General features: G+C 41.5%; 1 protein-coding gene across 2 annotated transcripts; it reads right to left on the bottom strand.

Moving 5' to 3' along the window:
* Positions 1-1,847: 1,847 nt before the first annotated feature.
* ZNF225 (zinc finger protein 225) lies at positions 1,848-23,762 on the bottom strand. Of its 2 annotated transcripts, XM_054540642.2 has the most exons (6): positions 22,951-23,762; positions 22,306-22,470; positions 20,673-20,755; positions 18,199-18,325; positions 17,933-18,025; positions 1,848-5,681 (listed from the first exon to the last, which is right to left on the bottom strand). In XM_054540642.2, the coding sequence occupies exons 3-6, from the start codon at positions 20,685-20,687 to the stop codon at positions 3,796-3,798; spliced, it is 2,121 nt and encodes a 706-aa protein (XP_054396617.2). In that variant the 5' UTR covers positions 20,688-20,755; positions 22,306-22,470; positions 22,951-23,762; the 3' UTR covers positions 1,848-3,795. The 2 variants fall into 2 exon arrangements, with proteins under 2 accessions (XP_054396617.2, XP_063575632.1); XM_063719562.1 differs by lacking the exons at positions 20,673-20,755; positions 22,306-22,470 and having other exon boundaries at positions 22,951-23,057.
* Positions 23,763-25,683: the final 1,921 nt, after the last annotated feature.

Raw genomic sequence — 25,683 nt, 5'->3', positions numbered from 1 at the left:
TAATTGCCTTTAGTATAGATCTTTATATTTTCATATGATTTCAAGTTATTGTCTAAAATCCTTTCATTTCAACTTGAAGGATTGATTCCCTTTATCATTTTTTTTTTTTTTTTGAGATGGAGTCTCGCTGTGTTGCCCAGGCTGGAGTGCAGTGGCATAATCTCGGCTCAGTGCAAACTCCACCTCCCAGGTTCAAGCAATTCTCCAGCCTCAGCCTCCTGTGTAGCTGGGATTACAGGTGCCCACCACCACGCCCAGCTAATTTTTATATTTTTAGTAAAGACAGGGCTTCACCATGTTGGCCATGCTGGTCTCAAACTCCTGGCCTCAAATGATCTGCCTGCCTCAGCCTCCCAACTTGGCCCCTTTATCAATTCTTGAATAACTTGTCTACTGGCAATTCTCTCAGCTTTTGTTTTTCTGAAAAGTTATTAATTGATCTCTCATTTTGGAAGTATAGTTTTGCTGAATATAGAATCCTCAATATACCAGGTTTTTTCCCAGCACTTTAATACATCTTCTGGTCTTGGAGGTTTGCTGAGAAATCCACTGATGATCTTTTTTTTTTTTTTTTCTTTTTTGAGACAGTCTCCCTCTGTCGCCCAGGCTGGAGTGCAGTGGCATGATCTCAGCTCACTGCAATCTCTGCCTCCCAGGTTCAAGTGATTCTCCTGCCTCAGCCTTCCAAGTAGCTGGCACTACAGGTGTGCACCACCACACCTGGCTAATTTTTGTATTTTTAGTAGACACAGGGTTTCACCGTGTTGGCTAGGCTAGTCTCAAACTCCTGACCTCAAGCGATCTACCTGCCAGCCTCCCAAAGTGCTGCAATTATAGGCATGAGCCACTGTACCTGGCCAGAGCCACTATGATATTATTGAGGATCTCTTGTACATGACAAGTCATTCATGCTGCCGCTTTCAAGATGTTCCTTTGTCTTTTTGATTATAATATGTCTCAGTGTGTGTCTCTTTGGATTTATCCTACTTGAAAACAAGAATTCAGTCACTGCCAAAATGCGTGATTATTTCTCTTTTTGAGTACAGTCACAGAAGTTCATGACCATAGGTCCTTATGGAGATCTCTGGGGAAAAAATTAGTGCTGTACATTTTTTGCAATCCAGCAAGGTCCATCCTTATCCAGAACTGCCCTCCCACCCCATCAAAGGAATTGTGGATTTGTAAACTGGACTTGTCTTGGAATTTATTTTTGGTCTGTGAGTCTGCATTAGAGGATTCAAGTTACACTTTGGTTCACTTGAAATAGAAACCTTCTACCTATATAGATTATGTAACAATTTAACAGACTTCTCATAAACTTATTTATTTCATTTATTTTTTTGAGATGGAGATGTGCTGTATCACCCAGGTAGGAGTGCAGTGGCACGATTTTGGCTCACTGCAACCTCCACCTCCTAGGCTCAAGCGATTCTCCTGCCTCAGCCTCCTGAGTAGCTAGGATTACAGGCGCACACCACCACACCTGGCTAATTTTTTGTATTTTTAGTAGAGATGAGATTTCACCATGTTGGCTAGGCTGGTCTAAAACTCCGCCTCGGACTTCCTAAGTGCTGGAATTACAGATGTGAGCCACCGTGCCCATCCTTCATCAATTTATTTATTATATTATGGATAATAAGACCAACAAAGGAAGGTCAACTAACCTGACTTGAAGCCTCCCTCCTTTTTCAAACACAGAAGAAGGATGATAACCTGTAACAATCCCCACCAACTGTGAAAATATACCCAAGTCAAAGTTATATTAGGGAACAAACCAGTGTCCACAAAAGAAAAAGGAAATCAAATCTGTGGTGAAAAATGGCAAAGAACATTAGCCCCACATAAGCTCAGGGTACTAGATATAGAACTAGGTATTTAATGTTCAGTGTGGTTGGGAGAAACAGAAATATTAACAAGAAACACAGTCAGTCCCACATGTTAACACCATGTTGTAACCAAGTTGATGATCCAGGACACACCAGAGAGCAGACATAGACCCTACCAAACTTTTAATAATTATAATAGGCAAGTATTTTCTGTTTAATCTGCTGAGTATTCTGTTACAATTACCTTGGAGATGAGCTATTCTGGTATCTGGTGACAGTTAAAAACCAAAACACACAAAACAAAAAGAAGACTGCAGCCAATAGTTTTCTAATATTATGTGCACAAAAAGTTAATATAACAGGCCTGAGACTGCAAATCTTAGAAAGGACTTTTTACAAGACTGGCCTTTAGCTGGTGTTAGGAAACACGGAGTTTGAGAGTGTTGCCACCATTCCGTAACTGGTAGGCATGGTTCAAGTTATTCTGAACACTTTCTCCCCTTCTTGGAGTCTAGAATCTTGATATGTACCAGTGGGATGGTACCTACATGATTAGTCCCAATAAGAACATTTGGTACGGGTTGATAATTAATTTCCATTGTAGACATTTCACAAGTACGATCACAATTCAATACCGGAGGAATTGAGACCTGTTACTCCATGCACAAAGGATCTTTACAAATTTATATCTGATTCCCTCCAGATATTATCCAAGAACATTTTCCCTTTACTGATTATTTATATCCTGTCACTATAATATAGTCATGAGTACAACTATATTCTGAGTCCTGTTAGCAAATCATAGAATCTGGAGAGATTGTCTTAGGGACCTCCAACCCACTATGCAAATTGAGACAGCATGGATCTTCATAAAGTACGTAGCATCCTGAAAAGATACAGTCTAGAACATTAAGTATAAAAATCAAATCTCTAGTAGACATTTTGCTGAAGAAAGCCTTTTAACCTAATGTTCTCAAAATATCACCACGGTGTCTATGAATGGAATGGTGCTCAATCCTGCTCTTTGTCCTAACTGGTTCCAGACTGTTAGAGGCCCCACTGCTGTCATGCTATTGTTCCCTACCCATACACACCTTTTCTTAAAAGAATCTTTGTTGATTTTTTACATCCACATGTATACCCCTTGATTTCTATCTCCAGGATTTTTCCACTCCTTCACTTATGCTTAAAGCAAGCTCACATGCATTATGTATGAGGACAGCTGAAGACACTCACCAATTTTTCTCTATATTCAAACTAGAGAATTTTTTTTTGAAAACCAATTTCCACAATCTTATTCCTTAATTTTGAGTCATGTCATACTATTATATGATACTTGGTACATATCCAAAGAAGAGGAAATCAGTATGTTAAAGTGTTATCTCCACCCCTCCATGTTTATTGCAGCACCACTCACGATAGCCAAGAAATAGGCCACAATATGTAATCAACCTAAGTGTCCACTGGATGAATGAATAAAGAAGATGGGGCAAATATACACATCAGAGTACTATTTAGCCATGAAAAACAACAAAATTCTATCACTCACAGCAAAGTGAATGAGCCTTACAAGGCATTATATTAAGTGATATATGCCAGGCACAGAAAGATACATACCACATGTTCTCACACATATGTGGAAGCTCAAAAAGTTAACTTCATAGAAGTAGAGAGTAGAATAGTAGTTCTTAGAGGTGAGGAGGCAGGGTGGTAGCCAAAGGTTGGTTAATGAATACAGAAATACAGGCAGGTAGGAGGACTAAGTTCTAGTGTTTTATACCACTACAGGGTGACTGTAATTAACAATGTATTATTTTCAAATAGCTAGGACAGTGAATTTTAAGGGTTCCCAACACAAATAAATGACAAATGTTTGAGGTGATAGATACATTAATTACATTGATTTGATCATAACACATTGTATACTTGTATTAACTATCACACTGTACCCCATAAACGAGTACAACAGTTATGTATCATTTAAAAATAACAACAAAAGTGTATCAAGATTCAAGCGCCTCTTGTAGCGCTTCCCACAGTCCTCACACTTAGATGTTTTCTCTCCACTTTGGTCTCTTTGTTGGTCTTTAAGGCATGAACTGTGCACAATGCTCTTCCCACAGTCCTCACATTGAAGTAGTTTTTCTCTACTGTGGAGTCTCTGATGGGTTAGATGAGTTGAGGCCCATCTGAAGCTCTTTCCACACTTCTCACATTTGTATGGCTTTTCCCCAGTGTGAACCCTCTGATGGGAATGAAGCTGTGAATTCTCAGTAAATCTCTTCCCACACTCTTCACATTTGAATGGCTTTTTGTCACCATGGAGTCTCTTATGATTCAAAATACTTGAGGCCCGGCTAAAGCTCTTCCCACATTCTTTACAATTATAAGGTCTCTCTCCAGTGTGGACCCTCTGGTGCATGTCAAGATTAAACTTACTGTTGAAGCCCTTCCCACACTCTTCACATTTGTATGGCTTTACTCCAGTGTGGACTCTGCGATGAGAATAAAGTTGTGAATTCTGAGTAAATCTTTTCCCACACTCTTCACATTTGAATGGTTTTTCTCCACTGTGGACTCTACGATGGGTATAAAGTTGTGAATTCTGAGTAAATCTTTTCCCACATTCTTCACATTTAAATGGTTTTTCTCCACTGTGGATTCTCTGATGATTCAAAAGACATGAGGCCCAGCCAAAGCTCTTCCCACATTCCTTACAATTATAGGGTTTCTCTCCTCTGTGGACCCTCTGATGAAAGTCAAGATCCAACCTCCTTTTGTAGCCCTTCCCACACTCCTCACATCTATATGGCTTTTCTCCACTGTGGGCTCTCTGGTGAGAATAACGTTGTGAATTTGTATAAAATCCCTTCCCACATTCTTCACATTTGAACGGTGTCTCTCCACTGTGGACTCGCACATGTCTTGAAAGACCTGAGGCCCATCTGAAGCTTTTTCCACATTCTTTACAATTATATGGCTTCTCCCCTGTGTGGTCTATCTGATGCTTATAAAGATCTTGCCTATAAATGAAGCATTTTCCACATTCCTCACATTTGTACCGTTTCTCTCCTGTGTGGACCATGCGATGACTATTAAGTGCTGATTTCAGACCAAAGCTCTTACCACATGTATCACATCTGAATGGTTTCTCTCGCACGTGAACCATGGAATGCCTATTAAGATTTGCTCTACTACGGAAGCTCTTACAACATATATCACATTTGAATGGCTTCTCCCCAGTATGGATTCTTTGATGTTCCTGAAGCTGGGAATCATGAATGAAGGCCTTCCCACATTTTTCACAAATATGAGGTTTCACTCCTGTGTGTAATTTACGATGAACATAAAGTCCTGATCTACGACTAAAGCCTTTCCCACACTGCTCACATTTGAATGGTTTCTCTCCAGTGTGGATTCTCTGATGAATTTGCAGATGTGAGCTCTGATTGAATTCCTTACCACACACATCACAATTATAGAGTTTCTCCCCCATGTGAACTCTCTGATGAATACGAAGAGCTGAGTTATAACAGAAACTCTTTCCACATTCATCACATGTATGAGACTTCTCTCTTGGCTGTAATTGTTGATGAAGATCAAGGACGGAGACATCACTAAAGGACTTTTTACACGTCCTACCCTCAGAAGGTTTCTGTCTTATGTGAATTATAGATAGTCCTGCATCAACCTGGCAGGGCACATCATCTTGTTTGGAGAACTGAAAGCTGTTTACCATGGAGTCTTGAAACCTGGTTAAGTCACTTGAAATTTGTTCCCAGGTTTGATGACTGAACAACCCTTCATATGCTCCTGATTCTGGAACAGTCTCCATCTCCGTTTGGATCTTGCCTCCTATAATGACACAGAATTAAGAGATGTGGGCAAGTAAAGCTTTTATTCAGTGTTATCAAGATTTCATACTTAGGACATAGCCTGAAATTTTAATAAATACAGGGAATGTTCAGCCTGTATTTTCCTTTTTTTTGAGACGGAGTCTCGTTCTGTCCCCCAGGCTGCAGTGCAGTGGCGTGATCTCTGCTCACTGCAAGCTCCACCTCCCTGGTTGTTCACACCATTCTCCTGCCTCAGCCTCCTCAGTAGCTGGGACCACCGGCGCCCGCCACCACGCCCAGCTAATTTTTTGTATTCTTAGTAGAGATGGGGTTTCACTGTGTTAGCCAGGATGGTCTCGATCTCCTGACCTCATGATCTGCCCTCCTCAGCCTCCCAAAGTGCTGGGATTACAGGCGTGAGCCACTGCGCCCAGCCCTGTATTTTCCTTTTTTTAAGAGAGGGTCTCCCTCTGTCACCCAGGCTGGAGTGCACGGACACGATCATGGCTCACTGCAGCCTTGACCTCCTGGGCTCAGGTGATCCTCCCAGCTCCGCCTCCTGAGTAGCTAGGACTACAGGCACATACCACCATAACTAGCTAATTTTTACATTTTTTGTAGAGACAAGGTCTTGCTATGTTGCCAAGGCTGGTCTTGAACTCCTGGCCACAAGTGATACTCCCATTTTGGCCTCCCAAAGTGCTGGGATTACAAGCTTGAGCCACTGTGCCCAGCCAATGTGTTTTCCAAGTACACTATGGACTCTGGTTTGCATGAGACCAATTCAGAACCACACCAAGTGTCATATGTGAAATACTTGGTAGAAATACAACTTTTCATGGTAAATTATGTAACTAATAAATTATGTAAACAGTGAAATATGAATCAAATGTGAACTTTAAGGAGAAGCCATAACATCATCAAAACTTTGTATATTTTAGTTTGTATTGTATACCATTATGAAGTAAAGAAATTATCCTAAGTCACAAAGAGGCCTGGGTGATGTCCTCAGCATCTGAGAGGCAATCTCTCGGTCCTTAAAATGTCATGCCTTAGGAGAGTGTCTTTGTTTGCCTGGAGGTAGTAGGTCTAGTAAGTCACTCTGGACGGTGTAATACTACGATTTAGGATTATGGGTGGCCACATCTATGAGGAGAATGTGGTGCTCACTATGTGAGAAAGACCAACAATGTGATTTATGGTGAGGCTTTAGGTCATGTGGAATCAGTCAACCAGGAGACTGAGACTACTCATACGGGAAAGAAATCAACCAATAATGGCTATGTAATTAACAGACAATGATTCCTCTGAATACCAGGGATCAGGAAAGCTTCCCTGATAGGCTCTCCTCCCATCTAATGTCACACCTTAATCTTGGGGATGTAATGCATCCTGATTTCATGGGGAGAGTACAATAAAAAGTTCTCATTTGATACTTCCCTGGACTCTGTCTTACTTGATTTTTCTCCTAATTGTAATATGCATCTTTCCCCTATAAAAACCCATAACTTTAAGAATATGGAACATGAAGGTAATTTGGGGAAACCACTGAATTTGTCATTGGTATGCAGTGACAGCAGTCTTCTGTGAGCTGTCACTTTAAACTTTGTAATTGGTTAAGCTATTCACAATACTAAATATCAAATACCTAGGAGTATTTATGTCTACATTTTCAGAGTATTCCTGCACAAGAATTTTTGCAGAACATGTATAATCTCATTTGTCTGTACTGATATGAACAATAACTTGGTTACCTGAAATAGAAAAGGATCAGAAACCTTCAGTTTTGATGGCAATCTGCAAGGCCAGACCTGACAGAAATACACAAAGGGGGATGCTCCTGATGAGAAAATGAAAGTTGGTAAGATCACCTGGGATGAAAAGAATGCCTAAGGGGTCATGCCCTGGTTGGTTCCATGTGAAGTTATTGGACTGTCTCATTGAAAACAGATGGCAGAAAAAATATGATGTAAAGAAATAGACCTTTATACCCATTTTCAAAATAAACACTACAGACTCTTAGTGAGCTGTAAAATAAATCTGCAACCTTCTAAAAAGCATTTAGGAAAAAGAACCAGAATAGAAATTATCATAGCATCGTGACAAACAGGAAAGGTGCCATTATATGAAATGCCTACTAAAGGTACTCATACACATCTACATGCACAAAATATTTTCATCCTGGTGATGATGAAAGATGTATTTCTTACTATGGCTCATGGTCATAAAACATTGAAAATCTTGGTCAGGATATTACCACATTCTGAATTAAGTAAATCAATCAAATGGAAAATTAATTTTCAATGGCTGAATCTTAGGAAACATTAGTAAGTAAGTGTGTACCTACTGGTGCACATTAGTACATGGATATAATTAAAACATCGGCCCTTATAAATAAGAGATTTTTGGGAAGAAGGAGGAGTCTCTTTCAGGATGTTAACATTTTGAGAGGGCAGTTTCCTGATTCTTTCCAGGATATAAAGTTCACCAGTTCAAAATACAGCACTATGTCTCCATACAAAGAAAAGGAAGATTGTATGAAATCTGTATTCTTTAACATGTTTAACAAATTTGTAAAAAATAAAGATGCAGAAATATATACCACGCTATCAAACAAAGATGACTAGAAATATAGGCAACATTCAGATGTGTGACTTGTGTCACCCTTATCCTCATTCTTCCCTCTCTAGGAGAAGGAAAGAGAAACCGGGCGTTGGTGATGTGCATGTAGACATTGGAAAAGGCAAACAGGCTGCAGATGCGTAAATCTCTCGAAGGAAAGGTAGCTGGAATGCTGGTTATTTTCTGAGACATCAGAGAATTGAAAGTTTTTTCCCCTTGTATAGGAGAGCTGTTTCAGAAGGAGAAATCAGAATCCTCCTTTGAAAAGGTTTCTTTTGGCCAAGCGTGGTGGCTCATGCTTGCAATCCCAGCACTTTGGGAGGCCGAGGTGGGCAGATCACCTGAGGTCAGGTATTCGAGACCAGCCGACCAACATGGTAAAACTCTGTCTCTACTAAAAAATACAAAAAAATTAGCTGGGCATGGTGGCATATACCTGTAATTCCAGCTACCTGGGAGGCTGAGGCAGGAGAATCACTTGAACCTGGGACACGGAGGCTGCAGTGAGCCGACATGGCACCACTGCACTCCAGTCTGTGTAACAGAGGGAGACTCCGTCTCAAAAAATAAAATAAAATAAAGAAAGAAAAAGAAAATAAAAGGTTTCTTTCCACAGATGAATATTCTCCCTACAAAAAGCTCCAAGACAAGATCATCATGGCGGACGGAAGGCAGGACTAGATTGCAGCTCCAACTCAGACGGACAGAGCAGCATACAGAGTCTCCCATTGTGAATTTTACCTCCAGATCAACTGCAAAAACAAACTAGCAATCCCGAGAGGACCCACAGACCCTCTGAAGGAAGTGGACTGCTCCTGCAGGACCCTGGAGACACCCCAAATACTGTGAGTGCCCCAACTGTGGAAGTGAGAAAAAGCCTCCTCTCCTGAACACACACCCTCACTGGAGAAACTGAAGGTCTGTTTGTGGGAGAAGTTTCCGACCTTACCTGGAGCTGAGTCAATTTAGAGAGCTGAGTAAGATACAGGGGTAGACAAAGCAACAGAAAGGCCTTGGGACCTCGTTGGGTCCCTAAGCAGGCCATTCTTGCCTGGCATCACAGGGATCCATCAGGAAGGCAGCCAGAGGAGCAAGGGGTGGGGAACTCCACAAGGAGAAAGAAGTATCCAGCTGAACTTTGTAACAGTTTGAAAGGGGCAAGAAGCCTCCTGGCCAGAACTTGGGGGAGGGTGTGAATCCAGTATGCAGACTCACAGGCAGGGGAAGACCCAAGCCCTTTTCTTTTGCAGCTGAGAGGTGGGTAGCCTGGGGCAAGGCCTCAAGCCCAGCTTGCCCACTGCCTGGAAACAGACTCAGGACTGTTAGTGGGGGCACGGTGGGAGTAAGACTGGCCCTTTGGTTTGCATGGGAGCTGGGTGAGGCCTGTGACTGCCAGCTTTCCCCTACTTCCCAGACAATTTGCATGACTCAGCAGAGGCAGCCATAATCCTCCTAGGTACACAACTCCAGTGACCTGGGAACCTCACCCACATCCCCTACAGCAGCCACAGCAAGACCCACCCAAGGAGAGTCTGAGCTCAGACACACCTAGCCCTCCCCCTCCCTGATGGTCCTTCCCTACCCAACCTGGTAGCTGAAGACAAAGGGCATATAATCTTGGGAGTTCTAGGGCCTCATCCACCGCTGGCTCCTCTCCATACTACCACAGCTGATGCTCTCTGGAAAGTGCCACCTCCTGGCGGGAGACCAACCAGCACAAAAATAAAGCATTAAACTACCAAAGCTAAGAAACCTCACGGAGTCCATTGCACACACCCGCCACCTCCACCGGAACAGGCATTGTTATCTATGGTTGAGAGACCCACAGACAGTTCATATCACAGGACTCTGTGCAGACAGCCCCCAGTACCAGCCCAGAGCTGGGTAGACTTGCTGGGTAGCTAGACCCAGAATAGAGACAACAATCACGGCAGTTTGGCTCACAGGAGGCCACATTCATAGGAAAAGGGGGAGAGTACCACATCAAGGGAACACCCTGTGGGACAAAAGAATCTGAACAACAGCCTTCAGCCCTAGACCTTCCCTTTGACAGAGCCTACCCAAATGAGAAGGAACCAGAAAACCAACTCTGGTAATATGACAAAACAAGGCACTTTAACATCCACCAAAATATCACAGTAGTTCACCAGCAATGGATCCAAACCAAGAAGAAATCCCTGATTTACCTGAAAAGGAATTCAGGAGGTTAGTTATTAAGCTAATCAGGGAGGTACCAGAGAAAGGCGAAGCCCAGCACAAGGAAATCCAAAAAATGATACAATAAGTGAAGGGAGAAATATTCAAGGAAATAGATAGCTTAAATAAAAAAACAATAAAAAATTCAGGAAACACTGGACACACTTATAGAAATGCAAAATGCTCCGGAAAGTCTCAGCAATAGAATTGAACAAGTAGAAGAAAGAAATGCAGAGCTTGAAGACAAGTTCTTCGAATTAACCCAATCCAACAAAGACAAAGAAAAAAGAATAAGAAAATACAAACAAAGCCTCAAAGAAGTATGGGATTATGTTAAATGACCAAACCTAGGAATAATCAGTGTTCCTGAGGAAAAAGAGAATTCTAAAAGCTTGGAAAACATATTTGGGGAAATAATCAAGGAAAACTTGCCCAGCCTTGCTAGACACCTAGACATCCAGATACAAGAAGCACAAAGAACACTTTGGAAATTCATTGCGAAAAGATCATTGCCTAGGCACATTGTCATCAGGTTATCCAAAGTTAAGATGAAGGAAAGAATCTTAAGAGCTGTGAGACAGAAGCACCAGGTAACCTATAAAGGAAAACCTATCAGATTAACAGAAGATTTCTCAACAGAAACCCTACAAGCTAGAAGAGATTGGGGCCCTATCTTCAGCCTCCTTAAACAAAACAATTATCAGCCAAGAATTTTGTATCCACCAAAACTAAGCATCATATATGAATGGAAGATACAGTCTTTTTCAGACAAATGCTAACAGAATTTGCCACTACCAAGCCACTACTACAAGAACTGCTAAAAGGAGCTCTAAATCTTGAAACAAATCCTGGAAACACATCAAAACAGAACTTCTTTAAAGCGTAAATCATACAGGACCTATAAAACAAAAACACATATTAAAAAGCAAAAACAAAAAAATACAAAAACCAAAGTACACAGGCAACAAATAGCAAGATGAATGCAACAGCATCTCACATCTCAATACTAACATTGAATGTAAATGGCCTAAATGCTCCACTTAAAAGATACAGAACTGCAGAATGGATATGAGCTCACCAACCAACCATCTGCTGCCTTCAGGTGACTCACCTAATACGTAAGGAGTCATATAAACTTAAAGTAAAAGGGTGGAAAAGACATTTCATGCAAATGGACACCAAAAACGAGCAGGGGTAGCTATTCTGATATCAGACAAAACAAACTTTAAAGCAACAGCAGTTAAAAGAGACAAAGAGGGACATTATATAATGTAAAAGGCCTTGTCCAACAGGAAAATATCATAATCCTAAACATACATGCACCTAACACTGGAACTCCCAAATTTATAAAATTACTAACAGACCTAAGATATGTGGTAGACAGCAACACAATAATAGTGGGGGATTTCAATACCCCACTGACAGCACCAGACCGGTCATCAAGAAAGAAAGTCAACAAAGAAATAAGGAATTTAAACTATATCTTGCAACAAATGGACTTAACAGATATATACAGAACATTTCATGCAACAACCGCAGAATACACATCCTATTCAACAGCATACGGAACTTTCTCCAAGATAGACCATATGATAGGCCATAAAACGAGCCTCAATTAATTTAAGAAAATTGAAATTATATCAAGCACTCTCTCAGACCACAGTGGAATAAAACTGGAAATCAACTCCAAGAGGAACCTTCAAAACCATGCAAATACATGGAAATTAAATAATCTGCTCCTGAATGACCATTGGGTCAAAAATGAAATCCAGATGGAAATTAAAAAATTATTCAAACTGAAAGACAATAATGACACAACCTATGAAAACCTCTGGGATACAGCTAAGATGGTGCTAAGAGGAAAGTTCATAGCCCTAAATGCCTACATCAAAAAGACTGAAAGAGCACAAACTTACATTCTAAGATCACACCTCAAGGAACTAGAGAAACTAGAACAAACCAAACCCAAACCCAGCAGAATAAAGGAAAGAACCAAGATCAGAGAAGGACTAAATGAAATTGAAACAAAACAAAATAAAACAAAAAATACAAAAGATAAATGAAACAAAAAGCTGGTTCTTTAAAAAGATAAATAAAATTGATAGGACATTAGCAAGATTACCCAAGAAAATAAGCGAGAAAATCCAAATAACCTCACTAAGAAATGAAACAGGAGATATTACAACTGACACCACTGCAATACAAAAGATCATTCTAGGCTACTATGAACACCTTTACACACATAAACTAGAAAACCTGGAAGAGGTGGATAAATTCCTGGAAAAATGCAACCCTCCTGGCTTAAATTAGAAAGAATTAGATACCCTGAACAGACCAATAACAAGCCGTGAGATTGAAATGGCAATTTAAAAATTACAAACAAAAAAAGTCCAGGACCAGATGGATTCCCAGCAGAATTCCACCAGACATTCAAAGTAGAATTGATACCAATTCTTTTGACACTATTTCACAAGGTAGAGAAAGAAGGAACCCTTCCTAATTCATTCTAGGAAACCAGCATCACCCTAATACCAAAACCAGGAAAGAACATAACCAAAAAAGAAAACTACAGACCAATATCCTTGATGAACATTGATGCTAAAATCCTTAACAAAATACTAGGTAACCTAATCCAACAACATATCAAAAAGATAATCCATCATGATCAAGTGGGTTTCATGCCAGGGATGCAGGGATGGTTTAACATACCCAAGTCAATAAATGTGATACACCACATAAACAGAATTAAAAACAAAAATCATTTGATCATCTCAATAGATGTAGAAAAAGCATTTGGCAAAATCCAGCAACCCTTTATGATTAAAACTCTCGCAAAATCGGCATACAAGGGACATACCTCAATGTAATAAAAGCCATCTATGACAACCCCACAGCAAACATAACATGGAATGGGCAAAAGTTGAAAGCATTCCCTCTGAGAACTGGAACAAGATAAGAAAATCTACTCTCACCACTCCTCAACATAGTACTGGAAGTCCTAGCCAGAGCAATCAGACAAGAGAAAGAAATAAGGGGCATCCAAATCGGTAAAGAGGAAGTCAAACTGTCACTGTTCACTAACGATATGATCGTGTACATCGAAAACCCTAAAGACTCCTCCAGAAAGCTCCTGGAACTGATAAAATAATTCAGCAAAGTTTCCGGATACAAGATTAATGTACACAAATCAGTAGCTCTTCTATACACCACCAGCAACCAAGCAGAGAATCAAATCAAGAACTCAATCCCTATTACAATAGTTGCTAAAAAAATAAAACACTCAGGAATATACCTAACCAAGGAGTCAAAAGACCTCTACAAGAAAAACTACAGAATGCTGCTGAAAGAAACCATAGATGACACAAACAAATGGAAACACATCTCATGCTCATGGATGGGTGGAATCAATATTGTGAAAATGACCATACTGCTAAAAGCAATCTACAAATTAAATGCAATCCCTATCAAAACATCACCATTGTTCTTCATAGAATTAGACAAAATAATGCTAAAATTCATACGGAACCAAAAAAGAGCTCGCAGAGCCAAAGCAAGACTAAAGCAAAAAGAACAAATCTGGAGGCATCACACTAACTGATTTCAAACTATACTATAAGACCACAGTCACCAAAACAGCATGGTACTGGTATAAAAATAGGCACATAGACCAAAGGAACAGAATAGAGAACCCAGAAATAAACCCAAATCCTTACAGAAAACTGATCTTCGACAAAGCAAACAAAAACAAAAACATAAAGTGGGGGAAAGGACACCCTTTTCAACAAATGATGCTGGGATAATTGGCTAGTCACATGTAGGAGAATGAAACTGGATCTTCATCCCTAACCTTATGCAAAAATCAATTCAAGATAGATTAAGGACTCAAATCTAAGACCTGAAACTATAAAAATTCTAGAAGATAACATTGGAAAAATCCTTCTAGGCATTGGCTTAGGCAAGGATTTCATGATCAAGAACCCAAAAACAAATGCAATAAAAACAAAGATAAATAATTGGGACCTAATTAAACTAAAGAGCTTTTGCACAGCAAAAGGAAAAGTCACCAGAATAAACAGACAACCCACAGAGTGGGAGAATATCTTTACAATCTGTACATTTAACAAAGGACTAATATCCAGAATCTACAACAAACTCAAACAAATCAGTAAGAAAAAACCAAACAACCCCATCAAAAAGTGGGCTAAGAACATGAATAGACAATTTTCAAAAGAAGATATAGATGGCCAACAAACATATTTTAAAAAGCTCAAAATCACTAATGATCAGAGAAATGCAAATCAAAACCATAATGTGATACCACCTTACTCTTGCAAGAAAGGCCATAATCAAAAATCAAAAAACAGTAGATATTGGCATGGATGTGGTATTCAGGGAACACTTCTACACAGCTGGTGGGAATGTAAACTAGTGCAGCCACTACAGAAAACAATGTGGAAATTCCTTAAAGAACTAAAAGTAGAACTACCATTTGATCCAGCAATCCCACTACTGGGTATCTATCCAAAGGAAAAGAATTCATTACATGAAAAAGATACTTGCACATGCATGTTTACAGCAGCACAATTCAAAATTGCAAAATCATGGAACCAACACAAATGCCCATCAATCAATGAGTGAATAAAGAAACTTTGGTATTATATACGATGGAATACTACTCAGCCATAAAAAGGAATGAATTAATAGCATTTGCAGCAACCTGGATGAGACTGGAGACTATTATTCTAAGTGATGTAACTCAGGAGTGGAAAAGCAAACATCATATATTCTCACTGATAGGTAGGAGCTAACCTATGAGGATGCAAAGGCTTAAGAATGAGACAATGGCCTACAATCCCAGCACTTTGAGAGGCCAAGGCGGGTGGATCACGACGTCAGGAGATCAAGACCATCCTGGCTAACACGGTAAAACTCGTATCTACTAAAAATATTTTAAAAATTAGCAAGGCATGGTGGTGGGCGCCTGTAGTCCCAGCCACTTGGGAGGCTGAGGCAGGAGAATGGCGTGAACCTGGGAGGCGGAGCCTGTAGTGAGCTGAGATCGCACTCCAGCCTGGGCGACAGAGCGAGACACGTTTAAAAAAAAAAAGAGAGACAATGGACTTTGGGGACTTGCGGGAAAGAGTGGGAGGAGAGCAAGAGATAAAAGACTACAAATATGGTGCAGCGTATACTGCTTGGGTGATAAGTGCATCAAATTCTCACAAATCACTAAAGAACTTATGTAACCAAATATCACCTATACCCCAATAACTTATGGAAAATTTTTTAAAAATACAAATAAAAACATAAAGCTCCAAGACAAGTCAGAGAGAAGGCATAATACTCAGTGTGGTCATAAAAAGAACACTTAGACGTTTCCATGGGATGTGGGTGAACTGCACATACCTAAAAATAGTATCCCAACAAGGAATCCTAAGAAAGTTCGAATTAGATAAGCAGCCATCAAAAGACAAAAACATGTTCTGCAATAGCTCTCATTCACTCTAGTTTGTGTATCACTTATTAGCTATCTAGCTCCATGATTCCTGGAGACACTGAAGTTCCCCTCATCCATTAATTTATTTATCAGGATAACAAATAATTAGATACCTGCCATGTACCAGAACAATACCTTCTAGCCTGTGAATAGACAGCCATGAGCAAAACAGCTAAAATTCCTCCTCTTAGACATCACATTCCTGGGGGTAAAGGTGACAGGTAAACAGAAATATATAAGACACAGTGCAAGACAGCACAAGAAGAAAAAAATAGAACAGTGTTTTGTTTGTTTTTTTTGAGACAGAGTCTCACTTTGTCACCAAGGCTGGAGTGCGGTGGCGCCATCTCGGCTCACTGCAACCTCCGCCTCCTGGATTCAAGTGATTCTCCTGCCTCAGCTTCTCGAGTAGCTGAGACTACAGGCACACACTACCATGCCTGGCAAATTTTGTATTTTTAGTAGAGATGGGATTTCACCATGTTGGCCAGGCTGGTCTCGAACTCCTGACCTCAGTGATCCACCCACCTTGGTCTCCTAAAGTAGTGGGATTACAGGCGTGAGCTACTGCGCCTGGCCTAGAATAGTATTTTAAATAGGGTGGTTGGAAATGACCTCTCTAAAACTAAACAGAGACTTGAATATGCTTAAAGGAGAAGCCAGAAAGTTTTGAGGTGAAAGAGTATTCTGATCAGAGAGAAAAGCAAGTAAGGGCTCTGAGGCAGAAGCTTCAGTAGTAGACAGAACAATGATTCATAAAAGATGTCCACATCCAGTACCCAAGAACATGTTATATTACACAGCAAGGGGGACTGGGATTGCAGATGCAATTAAGGTCACTAATCAGCTAACTAGAAAGTGAGGTCATTGTGAATCATCCAGGGGTAACCAACACAATTACAAAGAACCTGAAAGGCAGGAGAGGGAGGCATAAGAAGAGTGGCAGAGTGAGCATGACTATGGAAGAAGGGTCAGAAATGCAAAGTAGCTGCTTTTGAAGATGGAGGAAGGGAAACAAGAGCCAAGGAGTGCCTAGAGACTGGTAAACCAAAATAAAGGCTTCTCCCCAAGAGCATCCAGAAAGAAACAAACACCTACAGACACCTTGATAATTGTCCAGTGAGATGTGTCAGACTTCAGGCCTAAAGAACAGAAAGATAATACATTTTTGTTGTTTAGTCGACTAAATGTGTGGTCATTGATTACTACAATAGGCAATACAGTGTCCTTGGCAGGTCGGAGAAACGGTAGGGAGGACAACGTGGCTGGAAGGACAAGGCAAAAGGGAGAGGACAGGAGATGTAGTCAGAGAGGTGGTGGGGGATGAAGAGCAGATCACATGGTCTCTAAAAGCCACTTAAAACACTTGTAACTTAAGTAAATATAAGAAGCCAGCCGGGCACGGTGGCTCACGCCTGTAATCCCAGCACTTTGGGAGGCCAAGGCGGGCGGATCACGAGGTCAGGAGACGGAGACCATCCTGGCTAACACGGTGAAACCATGTCTCTACTAAAAATACAGAAAATTAGCCGGGCGTGGTGGTGGGCGTCTGTAGTCCCAGCTACTCAAGAGGCTGAGGCAGGATAATGGCGTGAACCTGGGAGGTGGAGCTTGCAGTGAGCCGAGATTGCGCCACTGCACTCCAGCCTGGGCGACGGAGCGAGACTCTGTCCCAAAAAGAAAAAAAAAAAAAAAAAAAAGAAGCCGGAAAGGCTTTTGAGCCGAGGAATGGCAGTCTGACTTACATTTCCTAAGGAACACATTGGCTGCCATGAGGAAAACAGATGTCAGGGTGGGAAAAGTGGGAGCAGGGCAACCAGCCGAAAGTCAGCTGTAATAATTCAGGAAAGAGGTCTGGCCATTTAGACCAGGGCAACAGAGCTGGGCAACAGACAGAAGTAAAACAGACAGACGGGAGAGTCGTGCACAAGGACACAGAGTTGCTTGCTTCTTACCTAAATTCCCTTCTCTTTGGGTTGCTGTCTCCATCATCCAAAACTTTTCTTCCTTTAGGAAGTGGAAATTATCTCTGTGGAGTGGTTGATGCCCTGTGAACGTGAAAAGTCATGTGCTTAGTGCCAATACATCCTAGAAAAAAATCTAAGTAAAATTTACTAGAAACTTATGCATAGGTTCCCAATGCATACTCAAACTTGAACACTCTAGGATACAAAGCCACTCCTGGTCCTGATGTTCCCTTACAAAGGGTGCCTGTCCTCACCCACTGAGAGCAGGTTCCTGAAGTTCTCCAGCATCACTTCTCGGTACAGTTTCCTCTGGGCAAGGTCCAGCAGCCTCAGCTCTTCCTCAGTGAAGACCACAGCCACGTCCTTGAAGGTCACTGCCTCCTACAGCATCAAACATATGCAACCACAGTCTCATGACCAATGACTACTGAGAGAGGGGTGGCACTGAGCAGACAGAGGGGAGGGATGAGAAGCTGTTTTGGACCTTGAGAGACATAGGTCAACACACAGACTTCCTTTTTTATTATTTTATTTTTTAATTTATTTTGAGACAGTCTTGCTCTGTTGCCTGGGCTGGAGTGCAGTGGCGTGATCTTGGCTCACTGCAACCTCTGATTCTCGGGTTCAAGTGATCCTCTCGCCTCAGCCTTCCAAGTAGCTGGGATTACAGGTGCCTGCCACCATGCCTGGCTAATTTTTGTATTTTTAGTAGAGATGGGGTTTCACCATATTGGCCAGGCTGGTCTCAAACTTCTGACCTCAGGTGATCCACCTGCCTCGGCCTCCCAAAGTGCTGGGATTACAGGCATGAGCCACTGCGCCCAGCCAGCTCATAGATTTCCTATTCATTCTGTCTGTATCCTGATAATGATGGATTTTCCTGAGCTCCACCAGAAGTGCAATGATGGAAAAGACCTCCTGTAGGTTTACTTTGTGCACTTACTGAGTCTCTCCTTGTAAGTAACCCTGTATGACTCTAAATGCAGCATCCTGGGCTGCACATATATAGGTTTCAATGAATATTGCCAATTGCCCCAGTAACATTTAACAATTCAGTCCCAGTCTTGTCTGATAATTCCCATTGTTCTCTCTCATACTTGAACCCTGAATGTTATCATTTTTCTTTAATATCTGCCACTAAACTAACAAAGCTTGTGGTAACCTGTGTGGGACAATTATACAGTACGTCCTCTGTACTCTCAAGGCATAAACTACATACATTAATTGCAGCATTGATCTATGATCTGCAGACAGTGTGCCTAAGAGCACATCCCAAGGCTCTGTGCCTTCCTGGTCACATGACCTTGGACAAGTTCACCTATTTACTCCCTCTCTAATAATTTTCATATTATAGTTTTTTCAATGATTAAACAAGGAAATACATGGAGCATTGGGAAAGTTGATCAGTGCAGACTAAATACCTAATAAACACTAGCTTTTTAAAATTATTTTTTATTATTATTGTCATTGTTGCCATCTATTTTATCTCATTTCATGTCTGCATAGTATTCCAAAGAATTGATAATCTATTTTTATCTGCTCTAAATAATCTTTAATTTTATATATGCTCATTAATACCAATCCTGTAAAAAAAAAAAAACATTTTAGATAGATTTTACTACTGTTTACTTAAAATAATTTTAAATGAAAATTAAAATGTCAATAAATAGGCATATTTAAAATTATGATCATATAATATCAGGTCTCAATTTTTTACCAAACCCTAATCTTTCAAGAGGATACATGTACACTGATTTGTCTTACCATAACCAAGAGCAGGTTATCAATTTTCCCATGATTTTTGTAATCATATTAGGAAGAATTTAACAGTCTCACTTATTTGATTATAAATAATACCATCACCTTTTCAAATATTTATTGGCCATCTCAATTTCTCCTTTTAAACTTGCCTGTTAATGTCCTTTATTCACATTCCTTTGGATTTTCTTTTTCTATTCTGTACATAAGATTCTTATTTTGGATTTTATCTTTTTCAGATATATAAGTAGTGAATATTTTCACTCTAGGCTGTTATATTTTCTGGTAACATTGTGTGAGGTATCCTTTACCATACTAAAAGTAAAGACTTTATATCATCACTATGGTTATCACTGTCCTTGGATGCCTGGAGCACTGGGTGCATCTGAGTAGGTGTCAAGTCAAGAAGAAAGAAGATCACCCCGAAATGGTGTCTGGGAGGAGCAGTGCCACCTGTGGACGCTGGCTCTCGGGTTGGCACAACACAACAGGCTATAACTGCTTAACTGCTGCTTCACACAAGGATTATTGGAGGTGTTCACACAGGAAGAGCTAGATTCTGTTTCTCCCATGCTATATCTCTGTTGTACTCCCTAAGTCTTCCCAAGACTGAGAAGAACCTGTGAGAATATGAGTAGTGAGAAGAAATACGGCCGGGCACAGTGGCTCACGCCTGCAATTCCAGCACTTTGGGAGGCTAAGGCAGGCAGATCACCTGAGGTCAGGAGTTTGAGACTAACCTGGCCAAGATGGTGAAACCCCATTTCTACTAAAAATACAAAAATTAGCCGGGTGTGGTGGTGTGTGCCTGTAGTCCCAGCTACTCGGGAGGCTGAAGCAGGAGAATCACTTGAACTCTGGAGGTGGAGGTTGCAATGAGCCAAAATCAGGCCACTGCACTCCAGCCTTGGCGACAGAACAAGTCTCCATAAAAGAAATTTTAACAGCAAGAGAGGCAAGCTCTTCTCACCTTCAACGTGGCCATTTTTCCTCTTATTTCAGGGAATATTCAGAGTCCTGAGTGATACAGTCCGAGGGAAAGCAGAATCCTGCCTGGAAAGTACCAGGGAAGGCAGAAAAAGAGACATGAAAGTGTGGCCAGGGATGCCATCCACCAACACGAATGTGTATTGTAAATTAACACATGAATGTTCACAACAGCATCATTCATAGTAACCCACAACTGCACACCAACAAATGCCCTCCTATGCGTACATGGATAGACAAATTGTGGCCTATCCATACAATGGAATCTTATTTGGAAATTAAAAGGAATGAAGTACTGATTCATGCTACAACACGCATGAACTTTGGAAACATTATGCTAAGTGAAAGAAGCCAGTCACATAGGAAGGCCCACATATTGCATGATCCTGTATTTATGAAATTCCAGTGTAGGCAAGTGTATATAACAAGAAAGTAGGTAGGTGGTCTCTGCATATTTGAGGTGACAAAGAGGATTAACTGTAAGTGGGCACAAGCAGTCTTAATGAGAGATGAAAATGATTTGAACTGAATTATGGTGATGTTTATTCCACTCCATAAAGTTCCTAAAAATCATTAAAGTGTACACACGAAATGGGTAGTTTCTATGATATGTAGAATACACCTCAATAAAGTTGGACAAAGCATTGGTAATTGTTCATCCACATGTCATTTAACTTAATAAGACTAGATTCTGGATCTACACTGATAGAATATTTATAGTTGAATGAATGAATAAGCAAATGAAGGAGAAGGGGAAGTTCACCTTTCCAGTAGAATGTGCACTAATAAATGTATTTCTCCTTAAAAAATTTTATTTAACTAAAAAATTAGGGAGTGGATATTGAGAGCAACTTGAATCTGTGTTCCTGGGGTAAAAAAAAATTCAAAATAATAACTTTACAATGCGGAAATCTGACAAACATGACTTTGGCCAATGAACAAAGTTGATATCACCAATGAAGTGACAAACTGACATATGGCCCCTGTTACATTGCAATAAGAAATTTACCACTTCAGGCTGGGCACAGTGGCTCACGCCTGTAATCTCAGCACTTTGGGAGGCCAAGGCGGTTGAATCACCTGAGGTCAGGAGTCTGAGACCAGCCTGGCCAACATGGTGAAACCCCGTCTCTACTAAAAATACGAAAATTAGCCGGGTGTGGTGGCAGGCACCTGCAATCCCAGCTACTTGGGAGGCTGAGGCAGGAGAATAGCTTGAACCCGGGAGGTGGAGGTTGCAATGAGCTGAGATCGTGCCATGCACTGCAGCCTGGGCGACAAGAGCGAAACTCCATCTCAAGAAAAAAAAAAAGAGAGAGAGAGATTTACCACTACTGTGGTATTCCAGCAAAAAATGCATAATTTGAAGTTAAACGTGAAATACATCAGAAAAACTCCAAATGAACATCTTTGACCAAAATAACTTCATCTGTACTCTTCAAAAATAACAAGGATAAAATATCAAGAAAAAAAAGATGAAAGCTATGCTATCTTTCAAGATTAAAGACTAGAAAAACATGACAACTGAAAGCAACACCCATGCCCGAAGACACATCCTATACACTCTCGGTTGGGGTTAGCATCTCTGTCTAAGAAAAAAGCCAAGGATCACTCACGTAGAGCTTTGCCCTCCGAAGCCAAGAAGTCCCTCCCTGCAGCTCTTTTGGAAAGGTCGGGCTGGGTAAGGAGAAGGCTGTGAAACACCCTGACCGTGGTCGCCGTGCCCCATAAAAGTTAAATGCTCCTCTCCCCTCCTGGAAGTGGATGCAACCCTAGCCTTCCTAAAAGAGAGGTCAGAAGGCGTCCGGGATCACCCAGCGTCCTGCAGGGATCAGGGAGAAGAGCCGGTGCCCCTGCAGCTGGAGTTTCACCCCACCCGGGGACCTGACAGGCTTCGTGAGAAATTAACAAGAGACTACCAGTCACCAAGTGACAGGGGCTGCTTTAAGGCTCTCATTTGTGTTACCGCTTTCAGTTCCCAAAATGATTCTATTAGGATGGTCCTAAATTCCCCATCTTAAGGAACAGTAACGGGAGACCCAAGGAGATTAAGTAACATCCCAACGTTTTATCGCGAGGAAGTGGCCACGCGCGTGGTGTGCAGGGAGGCGGAGTGGGCGAGCTCAGAGCCCCGGAGACCCTAAAACCAGGCGAGACGCGACCCGACCAAGTCCCAAACACCCCGGGGACGCGAGGAGAGCCCCAAGCCCAAGAAGCCTCCACTGACGAGAACGAAAACAGCGGCCCCCTCCCCGCCAAACCTCTGCTCTCCGACGAGGTTTCTTTTCCCCTAATTCGATCACCAGTTCGTTGAGAATCCAATGCGTAGGTCCAGGAAATTCAGAAGAGTCCCGCGGAACTGACCCAAACTACCAGGGACAAAACTGCAGCAACCTCACAGTAACGGAGCGGAAGTGCCCGCTACTCCACTGAGTGTCTGGACTCCACTTCCCAGAATTCCTGAGACAAACTGACCGCGACGACCCCGAGCGTCTGGACTACACTTCCCAGAATTCCCTGGGATCCACCTGGCGGAGCCAAATTGATCGCGATTCCACTGAGCGTCTGGACTACATTTCCCAGAAATCCCCTGATTCACCTGCCGGAGCCAAGCTGACCGCTACTCCACTGAGCGTCTGGACTACCATTCCCAGAATTGCTTGCATCCTCCTCCTGGAGCCAGTGTGTGCGACTCCACAGAGCATTTGGATTAGGCTCCTCCGAATGCTGAAGGAAAAACGCTCAAAATCTCATTCTTCAGGGGGAAGCGTTGCCACTCCGGGGTGCCCACTGGAACTAATCCCAAAGCCACGAGCGCCTGCCTGGTGGGGAATGTGAACTGTTATCCTGAGAGTCGTCCTTCTCTCTCCCTGGTTCAGGACAGAAAATACTGAATAGACAGGAATTCCTGAAGTCTAAACGCCTCCAATGATAACAGGAGTGTTACTGGAAAGGGAACAAGCGAGAAGACACAGTCTTCGAGGAGTTAAGTTTTGCTAATCTAATGGTAAGAAATGGTATCTAAATGTAGTTTTAATTTGTATTTGTTCTTTTGTAAATAAAGTGGAACATCCTTGCATATTTTCCGTTGCCATTATTATAGTCTTTGTGAATTGGTCAAATAGTTTGCCCACATTTCTATTGAGTGTTTAGTCTTTTTCCCTCCATTAAGTATTATTTACATATTCACATTAACATTGTATCAAATATTGCTCAACCAAAAAGCTTTTTTCCTTTGACTTGTTTTTTGCTATGCAAAACGTTTTTAACATAGTCGTTTTATTATTTAAAAAACATTTTTGAGGTGTAATTCACAAAATAAAATTATTTTAAGGCACATAATTCAATGGCAATGGCATCTAGTACAAATACAGTGTAGTTGATATATAGGAGTTAAGAAGCAATCACTTAGGCAGATAGGGTATGGAAGCCCTCGGTAAGGCTTTTCTTTTTAATGAAAAGCAGCCCCAGATTATTTCCCTTCCTAAGGAAGAGCAGCCTGTAAAATCGAGCTGCCGCAGACATAGATACCAGCAGTTGTGCCAATCATGTTCAAGATGGCGGCTCCATCTTCCCTTCTCTTTGTCAGCCACGTGCACAGTAAGAAGCTGACAAGATGGGCCAATCAACTGGGAAGCCTATTTGCATAAGAAGATTAGGGTGGGGCGACCAGCCTTCCCCACGCACTATGTAAACGTCATAACTGATCGAACCAATCTATGACCCCTATGTAAATCAGACACTGCCTCCTCAAACTGGTCTGTAAAGCTCAGCACATTCACTGCCAGCCGACCCTTTTCCGCTCGGAGACCTCTATAGAGGAACCTGTTTCTCTTTCTCTTCTCCCTATTAAACCTCCGCTCCTAAACTCCTCTTGTGTGTCCGTGTCCTAAATTTTCCTGGCGCTTAACGGCGAACCCCGGGTTTAAACCTCAGACAAAGTAGCTGCTTCATTGTGAAACCACCACCTCTTGAATTCCAAACCATTTTTATCACCCAAAGAAAACCCCATGCCCACTAAGCGATCACTACTGTTGTCCATAATCCCATTCCTGGGGAAACATTAATCTTTCTCTTTTCTATTACCTGTTTTGGACAAATCACAAAAATGAATGGAACATTTTGTTTCTAACTCCCTTTGCTTAGCATAATATTTTTAATGTTATTCACATCATACCACGTATCAGTACTTCATTCCTTTTCATAGATGAATAATATTTTGTTTATACTACAGTTTGTTTCTCCATTCATACATTGATGCACATTTGGCTTCTTTTCACCTTTTGGCTGTAGTGAACTGTGTTGCTACAAATGTTCGTGTATACTATTTGTTTCATTACCAGCTTTCAGTTTTGGTTGTTGTTTTTTTTTTCTTTTTTTGAGAGGGAGTTTCGCCTCCCGCGTTCAAGTGATTCTCCTGCCTCAGCCTCCAGCGTAGCTGGGATTACAAGCATGTGCCACCATGCCCGGCTAATTTTGTATTTTTAGTAGAGATGGGGTTTCTCCATGCTGGTCAGGCTGGTCTCAAACTCCCGACCTCAGGTGGTTGGCCCGCCTCGGCCTCCCAAAATGCTGGGATTACAGGCGTGAGCCACCGCGTCCAACCGCGTATTCCACTTCTTTCTGCTGCTGAGACACAATAATTTCAGATGACTTCTCTTTATATTCACCCATTCTGAATACAGCAAGAGTAGGGAGATGAATATTAGGTGCACTTACCTGTGGCTTCAGAGCCTGCACAAACACAATCTCATATATACCACTTCCAAATGGAATACTAATCTGCACATGTAACTTAAAGAGATGCAGGGGTCAACACCCAATTCATGATGGAAAGCATAAGTCACATGTTAATTTGGTGGTCTGCGGTCAAGTGTTCTGTCCCTTTTAAAACTCCTAGTGGCCGGGCGTGGTGGCTCACACCTGTAACCCCAGCACTGTGGGAGGCCAAGGCAGGTGGATCACAAGGTCAGGAGTTTGAGACCAGCCTGGCC

The sequence above is a fragment of the Pongo abelii genome, chromosome 20 (assembly GCF_028885655.2).
Source record: "Pongo abelii isolate AG06213 chromosome 20, NHGRI_mPonAbe1-v2.0_pri, whole genome shotgun sequence".
Lineage (NCBI taxonomy): Eukaryota > Metazoa > Chordata > Mammalia > Primates > Hominidae > Pongo > Pongo abelii.
This window is presented reverse-complemented; position numbering and strand designations above follow the sequence as displayed.